The 23455-nt window shown below is 42.1% G+C and overlaps 1 protein-coding gene across 3 annotated transcripts in view; it reads left to right on the top strand.

The window, feature by feature from the left end:
- PKHD1L1 (PKHD1 like 1) overlaps positions 1 to 23455 on the top strand; it is a 314599-nt gene that overhangs the window by 185574 nt on the left and 105570 nt on the right. For all 3 annotated transcript variants that reach the window (XR_015050730.1, XM_085852211.1, XM_085852212.1), the window contains exons 44-52: positions 587 to 746; positions 2071 to 2150; positions 5790 to 6049; positions 6176 to 6417; positions 8197 to 8333; positions 11595 to 12621; positions 12696 to 12887; positions 13130 to 13281; positions 17438 to 17600. Coding sequence is in view for 2 of the 3 variants with exons in the window: in XM_085852211.1 (XP_085708337.1) it covers positions 587 to 746; positions 2071 to 2150; positions 5790 to 6049; positions 6176 to 6417; positions 8197 to 8333; positions 11595 to 12621; positions 12696 to 12887; positions 13130 to 13281; positions 17438 to 17600 (2413 nt within the window). In the remaining variant the exon portion in view is untranslated. The remainder of the gene's footprint in view (positions 1 to 586; positions 747 to 2070; positions 2151 to 5789; positions 6050 to 6175; positions 6418 to 8196; positions 8334 to 11594; positions 12622 to 12695; positions 12888 to 13129; positions 13282 to 17437; positions 17601 to 23455) is intronic.

The following is a 23455-nucleotide window of genomic DNA, read 5'->3' as shown; positions in this document are numbered from 1 at the left end:
GTTACTGTCTGCGCAGGGAATTTTTACATACATATGCCAAGTTTCAGGAAGTTTCGATGAAAACTGTAGGCTGTGAAACAAAAAAGTCTTCAAGAACAACAATGTGAGTAAGACAGAGATCCTCCACGAGGATCTAAAAATGATTTTCGGTGAGTTTTTTTTCTTCATTCAAGTTGCAAAAAAGATGGACCAAATCGTGAATCGCACCATCTTGTCAAGGATAACTCTCTATTTGCGGTGATAGGTGAGATTACCCGTGACAAACGTCAACCCTCTGTCTCTTTAAATACAGTAAATTAAAAAAAATAAAACTAAGTAAATCATAAATAATAGTATAACAATATATAAGAGAAAATAGATAGAATAGATATAGAAGAATATGAATATAGAAAAGACAAGATAGATCGGAGATAGATAGAATTGAATAGCTGGGTTGATGAAAACAATTAGCCATTGGATGATCAGCAGACAATGTTTATGTTGATGTTTGGAGTCTTTCGCATTATTTTCTGTTTTTTTTTTGTTTTTTTCCTCTTCTTTATGTGTTTTTGTGTTTGCTGTGCATCTTTTACTATCTTGAGAGCAGGAGAATCTGGCAGAATTCTCTTATGTGGACGTTTGGTCATCTCCGTACACCTGGGGTGGGCGACCTCCTCCCGAAGCCGGAAGCCTGGCTGTTGTGGGCTCAGGGCAGACTGTCCTCCTCGATATAAACACACCTGTCCTGAAGATGTTGCTAATCCAAGGTTAGCGCTGGACACCCAAAGTGTATTGGTCTGGGTCACGCTCTGTTTTGAGTGTCTGTCATCTTAATTATAATCATGAAGTGTTTATATATCTTAATTATTTACAGTAGTCACATGAGTTATATTTTATTTTAATTTAATTTGAGACGGAAATAAAAAAATACGTATTTTAAGTATAACAAGCTTGGAAAAAAAAAAACTTAAAATTAAATCTTAGCATGAACTTTTGGACAAATTTTTGATCGAACTTCCGAAAAATACAATGTTGAACAATCTGTGTGAAGAAACTTTGTGAAAATAATGGTGAACAAACTATGGTGAACCCATACTTAACTTTTTGTGCAAATTGGATCAGTAAAGAGATCCCCACAGGGCATGTTCATGGACCACCACCCAAAGGGCGAAGTTTGCAATGGTCACATAGATCTTCACAAGTTCACATTTGCACCACTTTGTATGTGCAAAGGCACTCTGGATTTGAGGGATTAGTTCCTTTGAAGGTGTATGCACTGCCTGGTGAGAGTGCCAGGACAGGGCAATTGCATTGAAATAGAACCAGAGGCCTTTCGGAGAAAACGGAAATGCCAGAACTCAGCAATCACCCTTCCAAAAATCTCCTATGATTTGTCATTAGATCAGATAGAAATATGATAAGATTTTCACCTGAAGCTGAAACTTTGTGAAGCCTTAAAATAACAAATCATCCAGCTGCACAGGAAGTTGGGCAGACTATTAAACAACTTGAGGTGATGTATTAGGTTGACTGTTTCCCTGAGCCTGAATACAAATGCACACCACACTAATGGCTCTGAAATTTTATAGTTGTGGATGCTATTTTAAGGAAAAATGTAACAAGGAAATACATAAATTAATATCTTATGTAATTCGCTTTTTGGAAAGGAAACTAGAAATGTGTAATCAGTCGTTAAAAATTAAAGGGGTGGTGTGGCGAGACACCCCACCCCCAACCCCCTCAACTAAGAAAAGTCCACCTGGCCAGAGTTGATTATTTAAAAATAAAGTTTTCAAGGAGGAATGACCTATTGGGTTATTAAGCACTGGATCGCCACAGCTGCAGATTCCACTTTCAAGTAACCTCTCATATGCTTGATGGACCAGCTGCATTCTTCCTGGATTTGTTTGGTTGTGTGTGATTATTGGAGCTGAGGTAGTTTACTTAGTTTACTTAGTCATTCTGAAATTATTGTTTGGTTTCAAATTTAGTGCTTCGCAACCTACTGTGTATCAACTTTAAGGATCATAAATGAAACCATTTAAGGATACTCACTATGATCTGAAACATTGGTGCATGGTCTGTCTGCAGGTGGAAAATTGTTGTTTGATGAGCAAGACATTGAGCTGCAGGCAGAAAACATTCTTGTGACAGATGGAGGAACACTACAGGTTAGTAATGTTCACATGGTCCTCGCTGGCTTACCCTCACAAGCTCAAAATCTCCCTTGGTAATTAAAAGTGATGCGGTATCGGATGCGGTATCCGCATGGTAGGCCAGCATTGTTGGATGGTGATGGACCATGTGGCATATTCTGATCTTGTCATAACATATTTCCAAAACAATATTTCAACATTTATTTCAATCTTTAGACTGAATTATCTCAATTTCTTCGTCTATATTTCGATAAATATTTGTCGAGATTCAGATAAAGAATAATCAAAATCTCAATGAATCTATGGAAAGTACTATTGGAAATTGATCACAATCGCCTCTTAATTATTCCTTGAGGCCATCTAGGAACTATATATATATATATATATATATATATATATATATATATATATATATATATATATATATATATATATATATTTCTTCTTCTTCTTCTTCTTCTTCTTCTTCTTCTTCTTCTTCTTCTTCTTCTTCTTCTTCTTCTTCTTCTTCTTCTTCTTCTTCTTCTTCTTCTTCTTTCGGCTGCTCCCGTTAGGGGTCGCCACAGCGGATGAACTATCTCCATTTCGCTCTATCCTCCACATCTTCCATTGACACTCCAACCGCCCGCATGTCCGCCCTCACCGCATCCATGAACCTCTTCTTTGGCATTCCTCTTCTCCTCCTGCCTGGCGGCTCCATCCGCAGCATCCTTCTCCCGAAATACTCCGCTTCCCTCCTGTGCACATGTCCAAACCATCTCAATCTCGCCTCTCTCACTTTTTCTTCAAACCGTCCTACCTGCGCTGTCCCTCTAATATACTCATTCCTTATCCTGTCCATCCTCGTCACTCCCAACGAGAATCGCAGCATCTTTAACTCTGCCACCTCCAGCTCCGCTTCCTGTCTTTTTGTTAGTGCCACCGTCTCCAAACCGTACAACATAGCTGGTCTCACTACCGTCTTATATACTTTCCCCTTCACTCTTGCAGCTACCCTTCTGTCACAAATCACTCCTGCGACTCTTCTCCACCCACTCCATCCTGCCTGTACTCTCTTTTTCACTTCCCTACCACACTCTCCATTACTTTGGACATTTGATCCCAAGTATTTAAACCCATCCACCTTCCCCACCTCAACTCCTTGCAACCGCACCATACCACCGCACCATACCACCACCCTCCCACTCATTTACGCACATGTACTCCGTCTTACTCCTACTGACTATCATTCCCCTTCTCTCCAGTGCGTACCTCCACCTCTCGAGGCTCGCCTCAGCCTACTCCCTACTCTCTCTACAGGAACTATATATATATATATATATATATATATATATATATATATATATATATATATATATATATATATATATATATATATATATATATATATATATATATATATATATATATACATGTCTGGTGTTGGCTTAGTGGTTAGGGTGGTGGCTTGGGATCCCAGACTCCTGAGTTCAAGCCCCGTTGGGCCACTGAATTAATACACCAGGGGGTTGACTCAGCCTGTCATCCTTCCGAGGTCGGCGAAATGAGTACCAGTGTACTGGTCCCGGTGTATGCCCCGGTAAGAATAGGTGTACCATATCCCTGTGTGTCGTAAGAGGCGACCAGGGTTGGCGTCAGGAAGGGCATCCGGCCATAAAACATTGCCTCAAGAAAAAGCCCAACCTCTGCACAGCAGGGAAAAATGGCTGTAAAAACGGTCATATATATATATATATATATATACATATATATATATATATATACATATATATATATATATACATATATATATATATATATATATACATATATATATATATATACATATATATATATATATATATATATATATATATATATATATATATATATATATATATACATATATATATATATATATATATATATATATATATATATATATATATATATATATATATATATATATATATATATATATATATATATATATATATACACGCATGGGATAAGTTGGAGGAGAACTAAATTGAGAAAATTAAAATCGATAAAGGGGACTGGCAGGGAAACCTCAAAGGCAGCATACTCATCTTAATTGAACTGTAGTCTGGGTTATGTAGTCTTGGTTACGGTACATTTCTGAGCAGGCAGGGAAGGGACAATAACCTCAAAGGGACTAATGGCATATGCACAATAAGGGAGACTAATATTTTATCAAAGTTTGTTGATAGAGAATCCATTACACTGTCGAAACAAAATTACAGCTAAATAAATAGCTTTGAAGGGATATATGCAGACATCAATGATTGGTTTTCAGGGTGAGAAAGAGTCGAAAATATGCGAGAAAAAACATGTGTTGACACGACTTTTGGAATAACCGATCACCTGAAAGCAGTGGTTCCCAATATTTTTCAATATATGGACCACCTTGGTGTCTATATTTTTCCTACAGACCACTTACCCCCTTTTTTCACAACATTTTAAAACTAAAACAAACAAACAAAAGAATTAAGTTAAACCAGCAACGACTGTGGATTCATCAAGTTGAATGGTGAATCTCTTACTGTGCCTCGAAGACATTGAACAAGTTTCTCTTCTATATCGAGCGACATGTCTTGAACGCGACGACAACCTGTATGATTTGAAATTGGAACAGAGTCGAGTTATTTTCACTACTTCGGAGCCAAATAAACATTTACACACATCCCTCACACATGGCATCGCAAGATCTTCCCCAACTGTCTGCGATTTTTTTTTTTGGACTTTGCAATCCTCAGCGAAATAAGGAAAGATGCTTTCAAACCACTGTTAAGTACAATTGTCATTTTACACATTGAAAACTCCTGATGGCAAAGTTCCAATATCTTTTGTTAAAAAAAGCTCAACTGGCTTATTTTCACATTCTGGATGCTTTGTACATTAATGGCGGTGCAATTTTGCAGGTTTAGGCATTTCATTTGACAATACCCGCTGACAAATAACGCACTGTGGCTTTGGTTCATCCTCAGATCCAGTAAATGCAAATCCCAATGCTAAATATTCTGTATTATATTTCCGACATGGAGGCTTTCTTTTCTTTTAAGGTCTTTCTTTCTATCTTCTTTAAGGTTTTTTTTGGAAGTAACTTATGATCACCTGCTGTTTACTCTGGTCCACGGACCATAGGTTGGGAAGCAATACCTTAAATTCTAGAAACAGAGAAATGTTGGAGGGAAGAGTACATTGTCTAATCTCTTAGTGCAAATTCTCAGAGAGGATAAATTGGGAACTAAAAAGTTAATGGGTTAACATTAGAATGTATCAGATTCTGTGACTCAATCCCCTATCGGGTGATTCTGATGAAGCTTTCGGAATTGGACTCTACCACAAGCAATTTTGACGCAACCATGTGCTGATTGCTGAAGCCCTTTTTGACATTAGGTAATCATACTCTTTGGTGCAGCATGTTGTTTGCACTACAATGGAATCTATTGCCATATTTTGAAGTTTATTCTCACATTTTATGATCCATAAAGAATGAATTAAAAACGAAAAAAAAAACTACAAGCGACAAAAATAATTATAATAATTACAATTGCTGTTTTTGTGGCTATTATAACAAAATTAGTTTAAGGTGTTTCCTTGCTCAACACTTTGTCATTCTCTTGAGGTGGTGGGGCTTTTTTTTAATCAAAGGTTGGTACGGAGGAGGAGCCATTCCAGCACAAGGCCATTATCACCCTCCATGGCCACCTTCGCACACCGGAATTGCCAATTTATGGTGCCAAGACCCTTGCTGTACGCGAGGGCTTGCTGGATCTGCACGGAACCGCAGTGCCTGTGACTTGGACCCGCCTGGCTCGTACTGCACGTGCTGGCTCACGAAAGCTGCATCTTGAGTTGCCAGTGACATGGCATGCTGGAGATGAGGTGGTCATCGCTTCAACTGGGGACAGGTAATTATCTGAGGTTTAAACAGATTAACAAGCATCAAGAACACTGTGTGCTTTTTAAATTGTGATGGTGAATCGCATGCAGTTTTGTTTTTACAGTTGCTTTTCCTCTTTGTTATTTGTGAACAGACACAGTCAAAAGGAAAATGAGCAGAAAACTATTGCATCTGTTTCTTCTGATGGGAGAACATTGACTCTAAGAAAACCACTCATGTATGAGCACGTTTCTGAAGAGGAAAAATTGCCGAATGGACGCTTGTTTGAAGCACGTGCCGAGGTGGGCCTGCTCACTCGAAATGTGGTGGTCCGTGGGTCAGATAATGATGCTTGGAGCAAGATTGTGAAGCCTTGCCCAGAGGGATTCAACACTGGTGAGCATTATTTCATGCAATATAAAATGTGCGGCGAATGTTTGGTGGTTTGTCATCACAATATGCTTGTTCACCTTGCACTTCAGGAATCAAGGAGGTTGATTGGAGCAGAATGATTTAGTCAAATTAATATTCAGAGGGCTATACTAACCACCATAGGAAGCAAGAGAAGGATCTTCTTCTCTTGAGGAAAAGAAGGGTGTCTTGCCACCCCCCTAGCCCCCCATGCTGCCCCCCTCCTCACACTTCCTTCCCCTCATTCTGTCTCCTTTTCCATCATGCTGCCTTCCCCTACTGACTGTTTGATTTTCAATTTAAAAAGGCTTTCACAGAGTGTAGCCCTGCTGTCTCTTCATGTTGGGGGGTTCATCAAGTCTGGCATACAAAACCACCTTCATACTTGGCTCTCTAACATCCTCTACTTTCTCAGTCACCATGTCACCATGTTATCATTTTTTGGGGGCCTGCACTGTTATATTCTGGGAATTTTTTTTTCCTCTCTTCCCTTTTCCAGTTGTACTGATAGGCAGATGTCCCATTTAACTGACAGCCAGACAGCAGCAACATCAATCACTGCTGATATGGAATTGATGAGATGCTCGTCTGATAAATGGAACATGTCTTTCAATCCTGGCAAATCTCACTCCTCACCCTGTCATTCTGGAAGGATTGTTGAAGAACTCACCTTTCTCTTTCTGTGATCAGCCACTGGAAGAGGTTCAGTCACTTGAATTTCTACATTTCAGGATCGGTCCTTATCTTTTTTGGGTTGGCCACATCACAGAGCTGGCCTCCAACTCCAGCCGTAAAGTACCATTCCTCGATTCATGAAAACTACTCACAGCCTCGAAGGCCTTTGCCCATAGCTCACATGGAGTATTGCTCTCCCCTTTCATCTGATACCCCTACAGCAAATCTGCCTCTCCTAAAATCTATGGAACCTAAAGCATGCAACATTATTGGAATCTTCCCCCATGTCATCGAAGCACGAAGCCTTCATTTTTTATTTTAACTGCCTCTGTTCCAATTTTGTTTTCTCCGGTTTCTCAGCCCTCTGACCCTTCCCCATCTCCCCAAGGATGTTCAAATTCTTCCATTAATTCCATTCTGGTTTAATTCCCCAAATCAAGGCTTACAACATACACCTCAACTCTTTTGTTCCTCCTTTCTCGCGTTTGTGGAACCGTCTTTCTGAGGTTTTTCAATGCCACTCTTTCCTCTGAGTGGCTTCATGCAGTTTGTGCATGACAATTTCATGTCATCCACGACCTTTACCCCAATGAACCCGACTTAACGTCGTGCAATCCTCATACTTGTGCATCTCCCCCCCCCCAATCTCTCTCCTTACTTATTGTGTCCAACTGTTGTCTGATTTTTAATTTTTTTTGAGCCTCGCTTTTGTTTGTACAAAAGCCCTCTTTGGAGATGAATTTTTTTTCCAAATGTAGAGACCTCTCTAGATACTTGATATGCAGTGTGCATTGAACGGTTACCTTCACTTCTTTCATTGAGAGGATGGTGATTTGATGATGATGGAATGATGGTGTTTATACGGGATCCAGAAAGATCATGTCTCAGATGCGTTGGGCTGTGCTTGACCAGAAAAGATAGTTACAGCAGGCAAACTGTCTCACACTGTCTATGGTTGGAAAGAATTTGCCATGTGATGCGCAGAGTGCAATATTGGAAATATAAGCAGTCCATAGAAAGAAAATATGTCTTGAGCCATTGGATTATGTTTTGCTGCTGAAGTGATTAACTTTATCACCACCCTGACAGGTGAGTTTGCAACGCAGACCTGCTTCCAGGGTCGGTTTGGGGAAGAGATGGGCAGTGATCAATTTGGTGGCTGCATCATGTTTCATGCTCCCAAGCCGAGCCTTGGTCTTGCTATTGGGAGGATTGAGCATGTGGAGGTGAGCATTTTTCAATGATGGAGTTACCTTTTACATGCATTGTAAAGGTGCTTTCGGAGCTGTCCAAAATTATCCACATTTTCACGGCTGTACAAAGAGTAGGAAAAGGGTGAGGGTTGCTATTCTCATTTTACTTCAAATGTCTTTTTGAAAATGACAATTTTATAGAGGCAATTATTGGCTGCAAAAGAATAAAAACAAACAAAAATAACACCCAGATGAATAAAACGGAGGAAATATACTCGAACATCTTGCATCCAGTGTGCACGGAATCACTATGACACTGCACCTCACGCTTGATCAAAATCACCATACGTATTATATCGACACGGCATGCCTTGCTTCAAAAGCAGCCACACAGTGATTTTTAAGTTGGCAGAATTTTTCATGCAGCTATCGAGGCTCATGGAAGATCGATTGCCTTCCCAAGGGGGTGGGCTGGCTTGCTAAAACAAAAAAGGTTGGTTTATTGATGCTGCGGCTACACAAACAAGGATACACACACAAGGAAATTCAACACAGATGGGGGTCATTTACCCCATCATGCCTGCGCCGCATCAACAGCACACCAATTTATCAACACAAGATCAAAATAAGAAAAATGCAAAAAATTTTACATTTTTAAAATTAAGTGTTTTTTGTAGTTTTTGTATTTTTTATTTTATTTTATTTTTTGTAGTTTTTTTATTTCCAGGGGAGGGGGCATGGGCAATGGGCAAAGACAGTCTTGGATACAAAACACATAACATCAATCACACAACACCCCTTGACGAGACCTCCACCAACAGCACTCCGTACACACGCACACAATCACCCATCAATGCTCAAGCTACCTGAAAGTTCTGCCAACATCCCTTTACCACTCTATCTCCATAACTTCCAGGTACCTATCTAATTCTAATTTAAACTTATCTACTGGTTCTGCTGCCACGACCTTTCCAGGGAGGCTATTCCTTGCATTAACTACTCTTTGAGTAAAATACCTCTGCCTTACTGCCATGTCAACTCTCCTCTTCTTTAGTCTCAGGCTATGGACCCTGGTCCTATCACTGTCTGCTCTGGTGAATAATTCTTCTGCATCTATATCTTCTATACCCTTCATTATCTTCAACATCTTCAACGTATCATCTCGTAACCGCCTCCTTTCTAGTGTATAAAGCCCTCTCTCCTTCAGCCGCTCCTCATAGCTGAGTTTAGTTCGGCTCGGTATCAATCTAGTAGCCCTGCGCTGAACCCTCTCTATGGCATATATGTCCTTCCTAAGTTGTGGTGACAAAAACTGCACACAAAATTCTAGATGTGGCCCTCACTAAATTCCTGTACAATGTTAACACCACCTCTTTTGATTTACACATGATCCCCCTCCAAATACATCGTAAAACCCGATTTGCTTTACCTTTCGCTGCCTGGCATTGTGCTGCCTACTTACCTCCGATATCTATTACCACCCCCAGATCCTTCTCCTGTATGAAACGCTCCAAAATTACCCGTCCCTTCTTTATGTGTACAATGTCGAGGCTCGTATAAGAGCTAACACACTGAATGTATAACAAGGGGAGCAGGAGACGAGGGGTGGGAGAGGGAAGCACAAAACAGTGGGGAGCAGAGACATGAGGAGATCTGTGGAAGGGAGAGGGATGGGGCAGGGAACATGGGGAATACAAGATGGACATTACAGGGACTTTCAGGAAGGAAAGCAGGGATTATGAAGGAGGTGGGTTTGGGGTGGATTAACGGGGGTAGAAAAGATCATTGTTTTGGATGAGGGCAGACAAGACATGGTGGTGAACAGCTGTTTTGAAGACCTGGAGGGAAGAGTGGGATTGAAGAGAGTGTGGGACTTTGTTCCAGAGGTGAGAAAAAAGAGGAATGAAAGAGTGAAGTTGAGCAGTAATTCTTGATTTTGGCAGTTTCACCATAAGGGGATTGCTGGTGGACCTTGAGCACCTTGCAGAAATTTAGGTTGGGGGGGGGGGCGACAGATCACAGAGAGAGCGGGTGGGGGGTGAGGGGGGCAAGGCCAGAGAGGAGATGGTAGAAGACAAAAAGACCACTGACCAGCCTGTGGTGAGAGAGTGAGAGATCCAAAGACTCAGCTTCATCGTGGGAGATACCAATGATCCGAAAAGCCTTGGTTTTCACAGCGTGAAACCAAGAAAGGTGTGAGGCAGTAGCACCAGCCCAGAGGGGAGAGCAGGACTCCATCAGGCTGTGGATGAAAGCTTTGTATGTGGTTGGAAGCTCAGGTGTGCCAAGGAAGGACTTTGCACAACGGAGGATGCATATCATTAATTGCTGTTATCAGCTAGCTTCTGTTAGTTAGACCATAACTTCATCGGTCTAGAGGTGAACATTTCTGATTTGGTCGAAAAAAGTCTTTGGTGTTCCTTGTGCTTTATTGAATGGGTTGCTAAGTGCTTGAATCGGTGGAAAAGATCTTTAGTGAGATTGTAGGTTAGCACTCCCTGCAGAGCCACGATGGATCATCGGGGTGCACCTTACCTGTGAATCTTTGGTAATCCATATAATGCAGTATGATGGAGTCAGTAGGTTTCACGCTGTCCCCTTTATGTTTTGTGAGTAGATTTGCATCACATGACTTCTGCATGACGGTAGACATTTGCTTCTCAGCTGCCTTGTTACTGAGTGTAGGGTCACTGGACATTGCTTGGTGGGTGGTATGGCCGTCTAATAAAGTTGTGCCTTTGTGGTTGTAATCCACAAGGTTTATCAAAAACTACAGCGTTGACAAAAACCAAAATGGACAGACACTGCTGGCATCAATGATGCGTCTCCGCAAGGGAATGTTCATAACATAAGACTAGGATATGGTAAGAATTGAAAACACAGATTGGCGAGGACCCGGACCAATACACAACACGCAGTCGTTACTACTAGAACTTAATGTGGCATCATCTTGATGCTGCACTTACTGCCTCTGAATAAGGGCACTCATTTGTTCTCAAAATGTCAGGTAATAACAATTTTTTTTATTCTTTACTGCTCAGTGTGCCCCACAAAAAATATTGTTGTTTTTTTCATTCCACTTTGTGGATTTTCAACCGGTGGACCAACACTTCTTTTGCATGCATAAGCCATTGACAACTTCTAAGAAGTTTTTGCATGGCTCGTTAAATATGATTTATTCCTCATTTCCATGTCAATGTATCATGTAAGGCCAAAAATATCAATATCTTTGTGCTTGTCTCAGAAATATGATTTTTATTTCACATAGTCTTTCTTTGTTTTTGTTTTAAACAGATTTACCATGCTGGACAAGCATTTCGGCTTGGTCGTTACCCCATCCACTGGCACCTTATGGGGGATGTCGCTCACCGCTCGTATGTGCGCGGCTGCTCTTTACACCACACTTACAATCGTGCTGTGACAGTGCACAACACGCACAACCTTACGGTTGAACGCAATGTTCTTTTTAACATCATGGGTGGTGCACTTTTCATCGAGGATGGTGCAGAGAGAGACAATGTGTTGGAATACAATCTTGCTGTGTTTGTGCGTCAAAGCACCAGCTTGCTCAATGATGATGTGACCCCGGCCGCCATTTGGGTCACCAATCCAGACAATGTAATACGACATAATGCTGCTGCAGGTGGAACGCATTTTGGCTACTGGTACCGCATGAACAAGCATCCAGATGGACCCTCGTTTGACCCAAATGTTTGTCAGCAACGTCTACCACTTGGGGAATTTCGAAATAATTCTGCACACTCTCTTGGCTGGTTTGGTCTCTGGATCTTTGAGCATTACTACCCCATGCGTAGTGGTGCCTGCAACGTCCGCAGGCATCCAGAGCCAGCTCATTTTCATTCTCTAACTGCATGGCACTGTGAGAAAGGGGCTGAGTGGGTCAATGGTGGTGCATTACAGTTCCATGACTTTGTTGTTGTTGCAAATGAAGCTGCTGGAGTTGAAGCTAAGCGTGTGCTCTCTGGATATGTGGAAGGCTGGGGAGAAGATGGTGGTGCTCTGTTTTCCGGCTTGACAGTGGTCGGCCATCTTCCTCAACTGGCCTCCAAGACTTGCACACGCCATGGTCTAGTGCTGCCTTTCAGCGATGGGCTATCAGTGTCAAATGTACATTTTGTGAACTTTGACCAAGTGGGTTGTGCTGCAATTGGTGTGACATCAATCGCAGGCGTGTGTGTGGATCGTTGTGGTGGATGGGCACAGAGATTTTCAAAAATAGGGTTTTCCAATGTGAAACTCAAGGTGATATTTCGCTGGAAGCATGAGGCTGTTTTTTACGACTTGGATGGGTCACTCACAGGTATGGCATGTCCTTTTGGCACAAAAGTGGTTGTAATAGCTTGATCAGTGGGGAAACTGTATTCTTGTTTGCAGGACAATCAGGCAGTACAGTGCTACCCCAGAGTGAATTTCTGGACCCAGCACGATGCTCTGTGTTAGTCGAATGGAGCGGTGGAGTGCCGGGAGCTGTTTGTGAACCGGGCATGCGTTTCCATCGTCTGGCTTTTCATAAAGTAAATCCATCTAGCCTGCAGGGAAAGAATGTTTTGCTGAGCAGTCCACATGGTAAGCTGGCGAAAATTGCTCATTTTAATGAGTATTCGGAAATGACCATCAAACTCTTAGTTGCCACGGACACAAACATATAATTTCCGTCATATTGCAAGCCAGTCCTGTGATGTCATTGTCAGTGATGGAACATTGAGATGATGCATTAGGTTACACCAATAGATGGAAAGCATAAGATGAATACACGAGTTTTTTTGCCAAATTAATGTGATCTAGTCCCTCGACTGTGTGAATAACAGGAGTCAGCGTTGTGCCGTTCCTGAGGAAGCGCCTTACCCATGAATCAGGCTGGATGGCCCTGCTGCCGAGCAGAGAAACATACAGATGGGCCTTTGAAGATGCTCAACATCTTGTCAACATATCATATTCAGCAACTTTCTATGGATTAAAGGTTTCTTAAAATTACATATCTTTTTAATTTACCAATTTTAGGTTTGTCAAAGACCAACATAGCTGCCAGGATGGCCTAGACCCGAGAGGTATACACACACACACACACACACACACACACACACACACACACACACACACACACACACACACACACACACACACACACACACACACACACACACACACACACACCTCAAAGCTGTCCAGGTTGGATCTGAATACCAACCCAAGCTATAAACTGTCATCCCAGTGTTTCACCGGCAGGCTGATTCATCAATGTGTGTGCTGTCTCTCAGATGGACGTTAAACTGGGAGTCCCGTCTACCGGGATAGTTGGTGGATGTTTAACGATCCCACGGTGTGCTTCGCGAAGAGTAGGCGAGCTCGATATAGATTTCCTATGAGCCACGATTTTGTCTGAATCTTGATATTCCCCAACGCTGAGAGAGAGCAAGCGGCAAATTTGATTGGTTGTAATGCTGTAATAGTTGGTCGAAGTACTGCTAACGGTCTGGTTTTGAAAGTGCCAAAAAGGAGACTTTTGTTCTGCAGTGTTCAAGTGTATAATTCAATAGAGATATAAATATTTTAAAGGTTGTATAGAAAAATCCAGTTTACTGCCACTGATGCAGTGTCTTTTACACCAACTTATTTAACACGTATTAGTTCTTCATGCCTGTTGTTTGTGTCCTTTATGACATTCTTAAATACTAATTTTCCTGTTTGGAATGATTTTCAATTTTGGTCGATTGTCAGATGGACAGAGAGACTAAAATAAGTATCTAACTCCTCTCTGCACATGCATGATCAGGATGAATTCAGAGCCAAAGTATTGCTAAACTTCAGGTTCATTTTCAAATTTGTGGTCAAAATAGAACATTCAGTTGAAATTAAGTTGTTCCACGATCATCGACTGATGTTTGCAAACAGACACACAAAATGAACCAATTGCTTCACCCCGCTTTTAGCTTCGTGTACATGGGGTAACTACCGCTGGTAGAGGGGCCAGTATACAAAACGAGGCCTAGTTAAGGAGTTTGACTATTTAGTCTTCTCGAAAATTTTCATTGCTACTCGATGTTAGGTACAAATTTGGGGGACAAGGGTGGATGTACTGTAGATCCATGAAGTGGTGCAATTTATTTTTTATTTGGCTTTGAAAGATGAAAATGTCGTTGGCAGCTACAATCCAACACAGGCTGGTTCTGCACATTTCTAACAAATTTGGTGTTTTAACCTATGGGTTTCAAGCTGATTTATGGGACACAAATATATAAGCGAATTCATAACGTGAGAATTTCGAAATTCCAAACGGAATGTATGTGTTTTAAAGTCATTGAATGATCCAACATGGTAAAAAAAACTTCTTCAAGTGATTAACTTTCAAAAGAGATATTTCGCAAAAGTTTGAAATTCCTCTTGCCTGAATGATTTTTACAATTCAAATAGCCTGAGATGCTTTCTTGTTATTGACTTGCATAATTCCAAGTGACTACTATTGTCTCCATAACCATATGTAATGTGAAGATCTGCTCACAACAATCCTTACGACTATCCATTACATTAACCAAGGAGGTCGGTATCGCAATGTAAAGTACTGCAATCAAGATAACAAAGGAGAACAAGAAAGTGAATGATAATTTTTTTTCAAAGGAACCCTTGTATGGGATCATGTGATATAAACACAAGAACAACATTATTTCCTCTCGCTTTAATTAGCTTCTATAAGACTTATTACAACTGGTATGAGCAATAAAACGAGGCCATTGATTCCCAACACAAGTAATGTGGAGCATCTTTTCTCCGGCAAATTTGTCACCTCTTGCAACAAATAGCTATCACAGATAATTTCTCAAATGTTTGCTCATCAGTCATGGTTACCTTGTCTTTTAGGTTAACTCTGAAGGAGTCAAATGCGAATTAGCTAATCTTCAGAATCGGTGTCTGGTGTGTGCAGCACTGTTGGTGCACATTCCAATGCCATATAAACATTCTTCAGAGCAGATATTGTTCTCTTTACGCCATTTACACCTTCTGGTACCACAACCACTTTTACAGCCGCACTATGAAAATATTAGGAAGGCTTCTGAAGCTGGTTGGAGCATTGTCAGTTTTGGACAAAGGTGGCCATTCTCATCTCGTATCCCTCTGTTGTTCACTGGAGATGTTGTTAGATGCTGCACTGTAACATTTGACCAAATGCAAGCCCGGTAGTTGGCACGCTTTGCGTGCTGTTTGAAAGCATCGATTGTGGGAGGCAGTTTTTCACTTGTCTTTTTTTTTTTTTTTTTGGAAAACAAGTTATATCAAACAATATCCAGGGATGCACATAAGATAATGGACATAAGAGATACATATACTGCGAAAGTTGCAGAGTCTACCTGAGTTGCATCTTTACCAAGATCCTTAAATCCATTCATCAGTTCTGGGTGCTATGTCTTCATCCACCTTTCCTTTCCCATTTTGTTGAATGCTAATGTTGAGTGTCATCCGTTGAATGTGATGGAAGGAAATACCAGCGGCACGTCTCCTCCCTAGTTCTGCTGTAATAGTGAGCATTGGCACAAACCTCTTGTTATGGCTGGTACCAGTTTGCAAGAACAGTTCCTTGACTCCAGTTATTGAGCAGTATCGTGGACACACACACATGCTATATATGAATCGAAACTCTGCAAGAGAATGCTATCAATGCCCAAAGGTTGCTTTGCATGTGTGATGTGGAGAAACATCCGAGAATCGCCTTCTTCATGATTAGCTGTCAGTTCAGGAACATCATCATGGTACCCACGGATTACTGTGACTGCTCTTTTTATGTCATAAACCCACCTGACAGAGTTCGCAGCCCGACATAAGTGTCTCCTCACACTTCACAATCCAGTCTTCCATAAGAATGCTTACTGTGTTTGCTTTGTTCTTTACATTTAACATCAATCATCTTCAGTCGTTGTTTTGGAAGGAGTGTCATCCGCAAAGGATTTCCAATTTCTTGCGTCTCTATACTGTATCTGCAGGCTCTTTCTCCTGATTTTATAGATTCTTCACTGGAGTAGTTGCCACCAACAGCTGCAATGTACTTGCATGTCATTCCGAGGATTCTGCTCAACAGCTGATCAGAAAGCTCTCCAATTGTTTTTTTTTTTTTTTGCAGAAGACAGTGTCTTTGCAGATTATTCGAAGGAGCATCATCAAATCCATAACTCCAAATGTTGTTTCAGGTGACTCAAGGAGACCAGCAGAGCATGACCTTTCTCTAACCATACGAGGGATTTGCTTTTTTGTGTCTTGCTTATTGAGCCATGCAGATTGAGAAGTGTGAGAGGCACTGGAGCTGATTTGTACTTCAAAAGGTTTTGCATGCCACATTGTTTGCCTAATCAATTGTCATTGTTACCTCATCAACTTGCCAAATCAAGTTTGATTGTTTGCCTAATCAATTGTCAGAGGAGAGGTGGTGTTGCTGCAGTCTTTCACCTGATGATTGTGTTTTTTGGAAGATGTGACTGGGATTGTTGAAGTTGTCCTGATAAAGGTGCCTGCTCTCGACAGTTGATTACCATCCCGTCCTTCGAACTGCATTTCCTGCTTCCTTTGGGACATGATAGGCCTGGTGTTGCTTTAACGGTTAAAGTGGCTGGCTTAAGATCCCAGGGTCTTGAGTTGAAGTCCCTGTTGGGCAGGCAGTCGAATTAACACCAGGTAGGGTTGAGTCAGCCTGTCATCCTTATGAGGTTGGCAAAATGAATACCGGTTTACTGGGGTAATAACCATTTTGGGTAACCTGTGTCAGAGTGGCAACCCGTCCAGGACTTTACTCCTTGCCAAAGAAACTGCCTCGGCAGCCCTATGCGCCCGAGGGTGCAAAAGGAATGGTATCATATAATTGGGATATGATGCTTTGCAACTGCGATGAGACTGTTCTTTCATTACCTATAATCTGTTGATGATGTTCACATCTCACAGTGTATTCAAAAATGGAAGGAGGAACAGGTGTGGGGGGGGGGGGGAGGGGGGGAATGAGAAGGGATATTTTGGAAAAATTGCAGTGAGGAAAAGTATTCAAAGGGAAATGCATGGATGTTTGACTGTGTCTCAGTGCTGTCGTTTACACCCCCCCTCCCCGCTCCCCTGTTACTGTTGCTCTGTGTTTGCCACAGCGTGAGGACTTTATCATTATTAGACATGACCTTGCACAGTCACCCGATCGGATTTTGGTGACTGGGCAACCTCGTAACGCCTCTGCATTGCCACTCAGCTTTCCGGTCAACAGCAATGGAGACTGGTACCTAAATCACAGTACCAACAGCATATACTACATCGGTAGGTCGTTTTTATATTTTATAACCAAACGTAATTCGTTTTTGCTGGCTTCTTTTGCAAAACTACTTGAGTGATTTAAAAGAACTTCTTTTTTTTTACTGATGTGTTTGCATCCGCAAACCACACCAGTGAACTGGAAATTATGAATGCCTCATTCATTATATCGTATGTACAATGTCTTCATTTTGGTACTCCGCATGATTTTTCTCTTTCAATGATATATGACGATTATACAACATTATCAACACTGGGATTGCTCAAAGGGTAAAGTGTAAATGGGAAAGCAAGTTTGCTGCAATCACTCTGTAATCTGTGATTAATATTGATATACGTTTTTACGATGGTTTCTTTGCTACCATCTGATTGTTCTCGGTAATACATTAGTCACACTTAAATACTGTGTTCTCATGTAACAGGTTTGATGATGAATCAATGTCTTCTTAATAGCACCAAGTATTTTATTAACCAGACTCGACGGTTGGAGCATTTGGTCTGAGTCCGGAGGGCCAGTGGTTCAAACTTGACCGGTCGAGCGCATACCAGACTCTAAAAATGGGAAGTACTATTTCCCCACTTGACACTCAGTATTTAGAGAATAGAGGGTGGACAAATCCTGTGGCTTTTTTTTTTTAATACATGGTCTAGGCTCGTGGAAGAGCAAGGACACAGAACAGATCAGGACACTATATAAACGGAACAGCAGGAGAGAGGGGAAATGCCAACAACAGGGTTGAGGGAGAAAGTAGAGACAGACAAACAAGGGATGCAGGTAATGATGAGGGGTCGGGGAGAACGCAAAGGGTGGACAAGATGGATACATAAGCAAAATTTTGGGAGGGATAGGAGGTGGTTTAACATGTCCAGAAAAGATCATGGTTTTGGTTTGGGGATGACTTGAGATAGAGGTGAGCATTGGTTCTGGATTTAGGCAGTTTCACTATGAGGGAGATGCTGGTGGACCACTTGCATCCTGCAGATACCTGGGAGAGCGGCTGACAAAGAACGGAGAGGGCAGAGGGTGCAAGACCAGAAATGAGGCGGGAGACGACAGAGAGACCACTGACCTGTCGGTGATGGTGAAGTGATACGCCCATAGACTAGCTTCATCGCTATAGATTCCATTAATCTTAAAGGCCTTGGTTTCCATGGCGTCAAGCTGAGCAAGATGTGAGGCAGGGGGAGCCAGCCCAGAGGAGAGAGAGCAATACTTCATCAAGCTGTGGATGATAGCTTTGTAGGTAGATAGGAGCTCAGGTGTGCCAAGGAAGGACTTTGCATGATGGAGGATACCCAGTTGGTGTCTGGCTTTGGAGACCAACTTTGAAATGTGGCTGTCCCGAGAGAGATCATGGTTAACAATGAAGCCCAAGAGGTTAAGTGATTGAACCTCTTTGAGAGGGTTGTTGATAAAATAGATGGGAGGCTTTGCGGTATGTCCCTTTTGGAGAGAAAGAGAGAGTGAGTGTGTGAGCTTTGTCAGGATTGAAAAACATATTCCAAGTGTTTGACTAGTTTGTGATTTTGTCAAGGTCAGAGGAGAGGGAATAGGCTGCTTTCTGCCTATCTGGTTGAAGGATGAGTGTTGTCACAGCAGAGGGTGAAGTCATCTGCAAATAGATAAAGAGAATTTTCTGGTCAGAGAGCACATTTTTGAAGATTAGGAATAGGACTGGGCCCAGAACACTGACTTGGGGCACTCCAGGCTTGACAGGGAGAGGAGATGGAAGGATTCTGTTGAGAGCCACATGTTGGCTTTGAAAGTAGAGGAACACAAATGAGCTGGCACTGAGAATCGGAACTGGCATCGGAACAATATTGGAGAAGAGGCTGAAAAAAAAAACATGGACCACCGACCTTACTGTGATGTAAAAGCAATGGACCTCGTGCTTCCGCCTCATAAAGGAAGGTACCAATAATTTTGAACGCTATATTCCACAAAATCCAGGATTGACATGTGACACTGGGGTGCCAGCCCATATCAGAGAGTAGTCCTCCATTAAGCTATGGACAAAGGCCTTGCAGACTGAGTTGCTCTGATTTTCCAAGGAAAGACTTCATCGCCGAAGCATGCCGAGTCTGCGCCTGACTTTGGAGGCCAGCTTTCTCTTAACACTATATCGAGGTTTATGGAAGAGCAAGAATCCTGTTGAAGAAAAAAAAATTATTAATAAAATAACTGACCAATAAGCATGGCCATTGCAAGAACATCATTAGAAATGTGTTTGTAAAAAAAGCATCAAGGGTGTCCCAGATAAGGCTGATTAATTGGCCTCATCTCTCAATGGTTGATAATAATTACAGAATGATATATATATATATATATATATATATATATATATATATATATATATATATATATATATATATATATATATATATATTTCAATATCTTAAGAAAATGCATGCAATTTCAATAAAATCAATAAATTAAAAATGATAATTAAAAATTATATATGATATAAAAATTATAATGTAAAAATATTACAATATGTAATATAAAAATTATAATAACAAAATTAATAATAAAATAACTGACCAATAAGCATGGCCATTGTAAGAACATGATTAGAAATGTGTTTGTAAAAAAGCATCCAGGGTGTCCCAGATAATGCTGAATGATATTTATATATATATTTCATTTCATATATATTATATATATATATATATATATATATATATATATGTATATGTATATATATATATATATATATATATATTATATATATATATATATATATATATATATATATGTATATGTATATATATATATATATATATATATATATATATATATATATATATATATATTTCAATATCTTAAGAAAATTAATGCAATTTCAATAAAATCTTGTCAACTTAAACTGTAAACCATTCATCCTAAAGCCACCTCTCTCTCATTCGGGACTTTATAATCATAGCATTTGATTGTGCTTGTGTTTTTCATTCTTCCTTTTCTCTTTCCACAAGTAGGTGAGTAATTAATTAATTACCACTTCCGATCTGAAGTTGTATATTGTAGTTTTATGATGCCCATTCTGTAGGGTATGACGGTGCCATTCAAGGCATGAACATCGCATAAATGAATCGGCACCAACTAAAAGTGAAATTTGCAAAATCTTTGTGAGACCATACTCAAATGTCAGCTCAGGTATGGGAGCATGCGCCAGAGCAGCGCATCACTGTGTCCACTTTCCGCCTGTACTCCAGGGGTTTCCGTCTGGCCATCCCCCAGGCAGATTCCGAGCCCATCCCCATCTCCTTGAGATGCCGATCAACCTGCTGTAACCACGAGGCACATGGTCGGCCCATTGGCCTCCTCCACTCAGGAGACTCCCTCGCTGAGAGAATCTGGTGAGCAGGATCAGCGTCAGGAAAACGAGCCACATGTCCATACAGCCGCAGCTGATGCTCACGGACTATGCAGGTAACAAATCTCATCTGAGTCTCTCTCAGCAACCGCTCGTTGGACACAAAGTCCGACCAGCGATAGCCAAGGATTCTCCGAAGAGACCTGGTATCAAAGGAATTAAGTCTCCGTCTCAGATCCTTGGTCAGAGTCCAAGTCTCGCATCCATAGAGCAAGACTGTAAACACCAAGGACCTGAAGACTCGTACTTTCGTCCCCCCGCACAGGTACCGGCAGCGGCACACCCCATGATCCAGTGAATCCATGACTCCCCAGGCCCGACCCAGATGTTTACTGACCTCTGACTCACAGCCAGCAGAGACATGAATATCACTGCCAAGGGAAGTGAATCTCTCCACGACCTCAACATCCTCACCACAAACAGACACAGACAGGACAGCAGCATCCAAGATGTCATTGAAAGCCTGGATCTTAGTTTTGACCCAGGAAACCCGTAATCCCAGCGGCTCCGACTCCTCATTCAGCACCTGAAGGGCCCCCAAAAGGATATCTAAATTCTCCGCAAAGATGACTGCATCATCTGTGAAATAAAGGTCAGAGATCTTGACATTCCCAAACAATGCACCGCAGCTTGATCTTTCTGACATCCTCCCTAAAATCCAGTCCAGGCAAGTGCTGAAAAGTGTATGGGCCAGTACACACCCCTGATGAACTCCAGTAACAACTGGAAATAAGTCAGAGATGGTACCACCACATCTCACAGCACTCTTAGTACCAGAGTAGAGTTCAGACATCAGATCGATCATTTTTCTTGGAACCCCACGAAGACCTAGAATCCTCCAGAGGGCATCCCGATTCACTGAATCGAACGCTTTACAGAGATCAACATAGGCTGCAAGCAGCCCCTGCCGAAACTCTCGTCTGCATTCGGTGAGGACCTGAAGAGCAAGGATACGGTCAATCGTTGACCTCTTTGGTGTAAAGCCTGACTTCGCTGGACGCTGGTGCTCAAGCAGATGGTGGCGAACCCTATCAAGAATTAACCGAGCAAAGACCTTGCCCGGCACTGAGAGCAGCGTCACCCCTCGGTAGTTGTTGCAGTCATGGCGATCACCCCTCCCTTTCCAGAGAGCGACATCAAGGCCCCTCTTTCAGTCAATTGGGATGATGCCTGTGTTCCAGGCAGAGCACAAAACTGCATGCAACGACACGAGTGCAGCATTTCCACCAGCCTTGAGAAGTTCACAATGGATGCCACAGATCCCTGGAGCGTTACCCCCCATTTCAACTGGTTCACCGCAGCCTGTTACCACAAGCGAAGGTGGACCACAGTTGATTGGAGGGTCAGCAACAGGGATTGTAACACCCCTCAAATCCAACTCGACAGCTGGTGGATCAGCCTGGTACAACTGCTAAAAAGTAACCGGCCCAGGGGGCCTTCACTTCGGACTCCACTGTCAAGAGCCTCCCACCCTCTGCTCTCACTGCAGTACACCAAGGGATGGGCTTGGATGATCGCAATGCGCGAATTCCACTGTAAGCAGGACGAGAATCACTTGACCACAGGTGATGCTCTACCCCCTCACAGATTCCTCGCACACAGGCCTCCTTGTCCACCCTTAGCGCACGCACAGTTTTACGCCTCAGCTCCCTGAACAGCTCAGCTGTGCCATTCAGCCTGGCCCTGCGACTCTGGTCAATGGTATCCAGTGTCCCTTGAGAGACAAAATTCTTCTTTGCCCTGCGATGAGTTCAAAGACATCCACCGGCAACATCAAGGACGGTGGTCTTGAAGGTGCTCCACAACTCTTCAGGACTTCCCAAAGCACCCAGACCCCCAAAATCTCTACTCAGCCTGTTCGCAAACTCCTCAGCTACTCTCTCATCCCTGAGCTTGCCAACATCCAGCCTAGGCTGGGATGGTACCATTCTTCTGGATTTAAGGTGCAACTTCAGAGTTGCTACAACAAGCCGGTGGTCAGTATTGAGGAACTGAGCACTCGGATAGACCCTGCAGTTCTGGATCATCCTCCAGTGACCATCAATGATGTCATGGTCAATCTCCTTTGCCACACCGCCAGCGTTGGAATACCAAGTCCAGCGATGAGCTTGTGGGCGCTGAAACCATGAACCAGCCACCCTAAGTCCATGACTTCTTGCAAAGTCAAGGAACTTAGTGCTATTCTGGTTCATAGTTCCTGACCCATGGTGACCAGCACACATCTCATAACCATCCCTATCAGTTCCAGTCGATGTATTGAAATCCCCCAAGACTAGAAGATGATCTCGTCTGGGGCACTGATCAACCACAGACTCGAGCGTGGCGTAGAATGCGTCCTTCACGGTGAGATCACTCGCCTCAGTCGGAGCATAAACAGAGACCAGGGAAATGACACCGAAGGAGTGACGAATCCTTAATCTCATAATACGCTCGTTGACCGGTGTTACCTCACTTATCATTGGGGTCAGCTTATTGGACACAGCTACA

This window comes from Eptatretus burgeri, chromosome 13 (assembly GCF_056783735.1).
Source record: "Eptatretus burgeri isolate ZD-2024b chromosome 13, Ebu_testis_v1, whole genome shotgun sequence".
Lineage (NCBI taxonomy): Eukaryota > Metazoa > Chordata > Myxini > Myxiniformes > Myxinidae > Eptatretus > Eptatretus burgeri.
The sequence above is the reverse complement of the archived record's forward strand: the minus strand, read 5'-3'. Positions and strand labels throughout refer to the sequence as shown.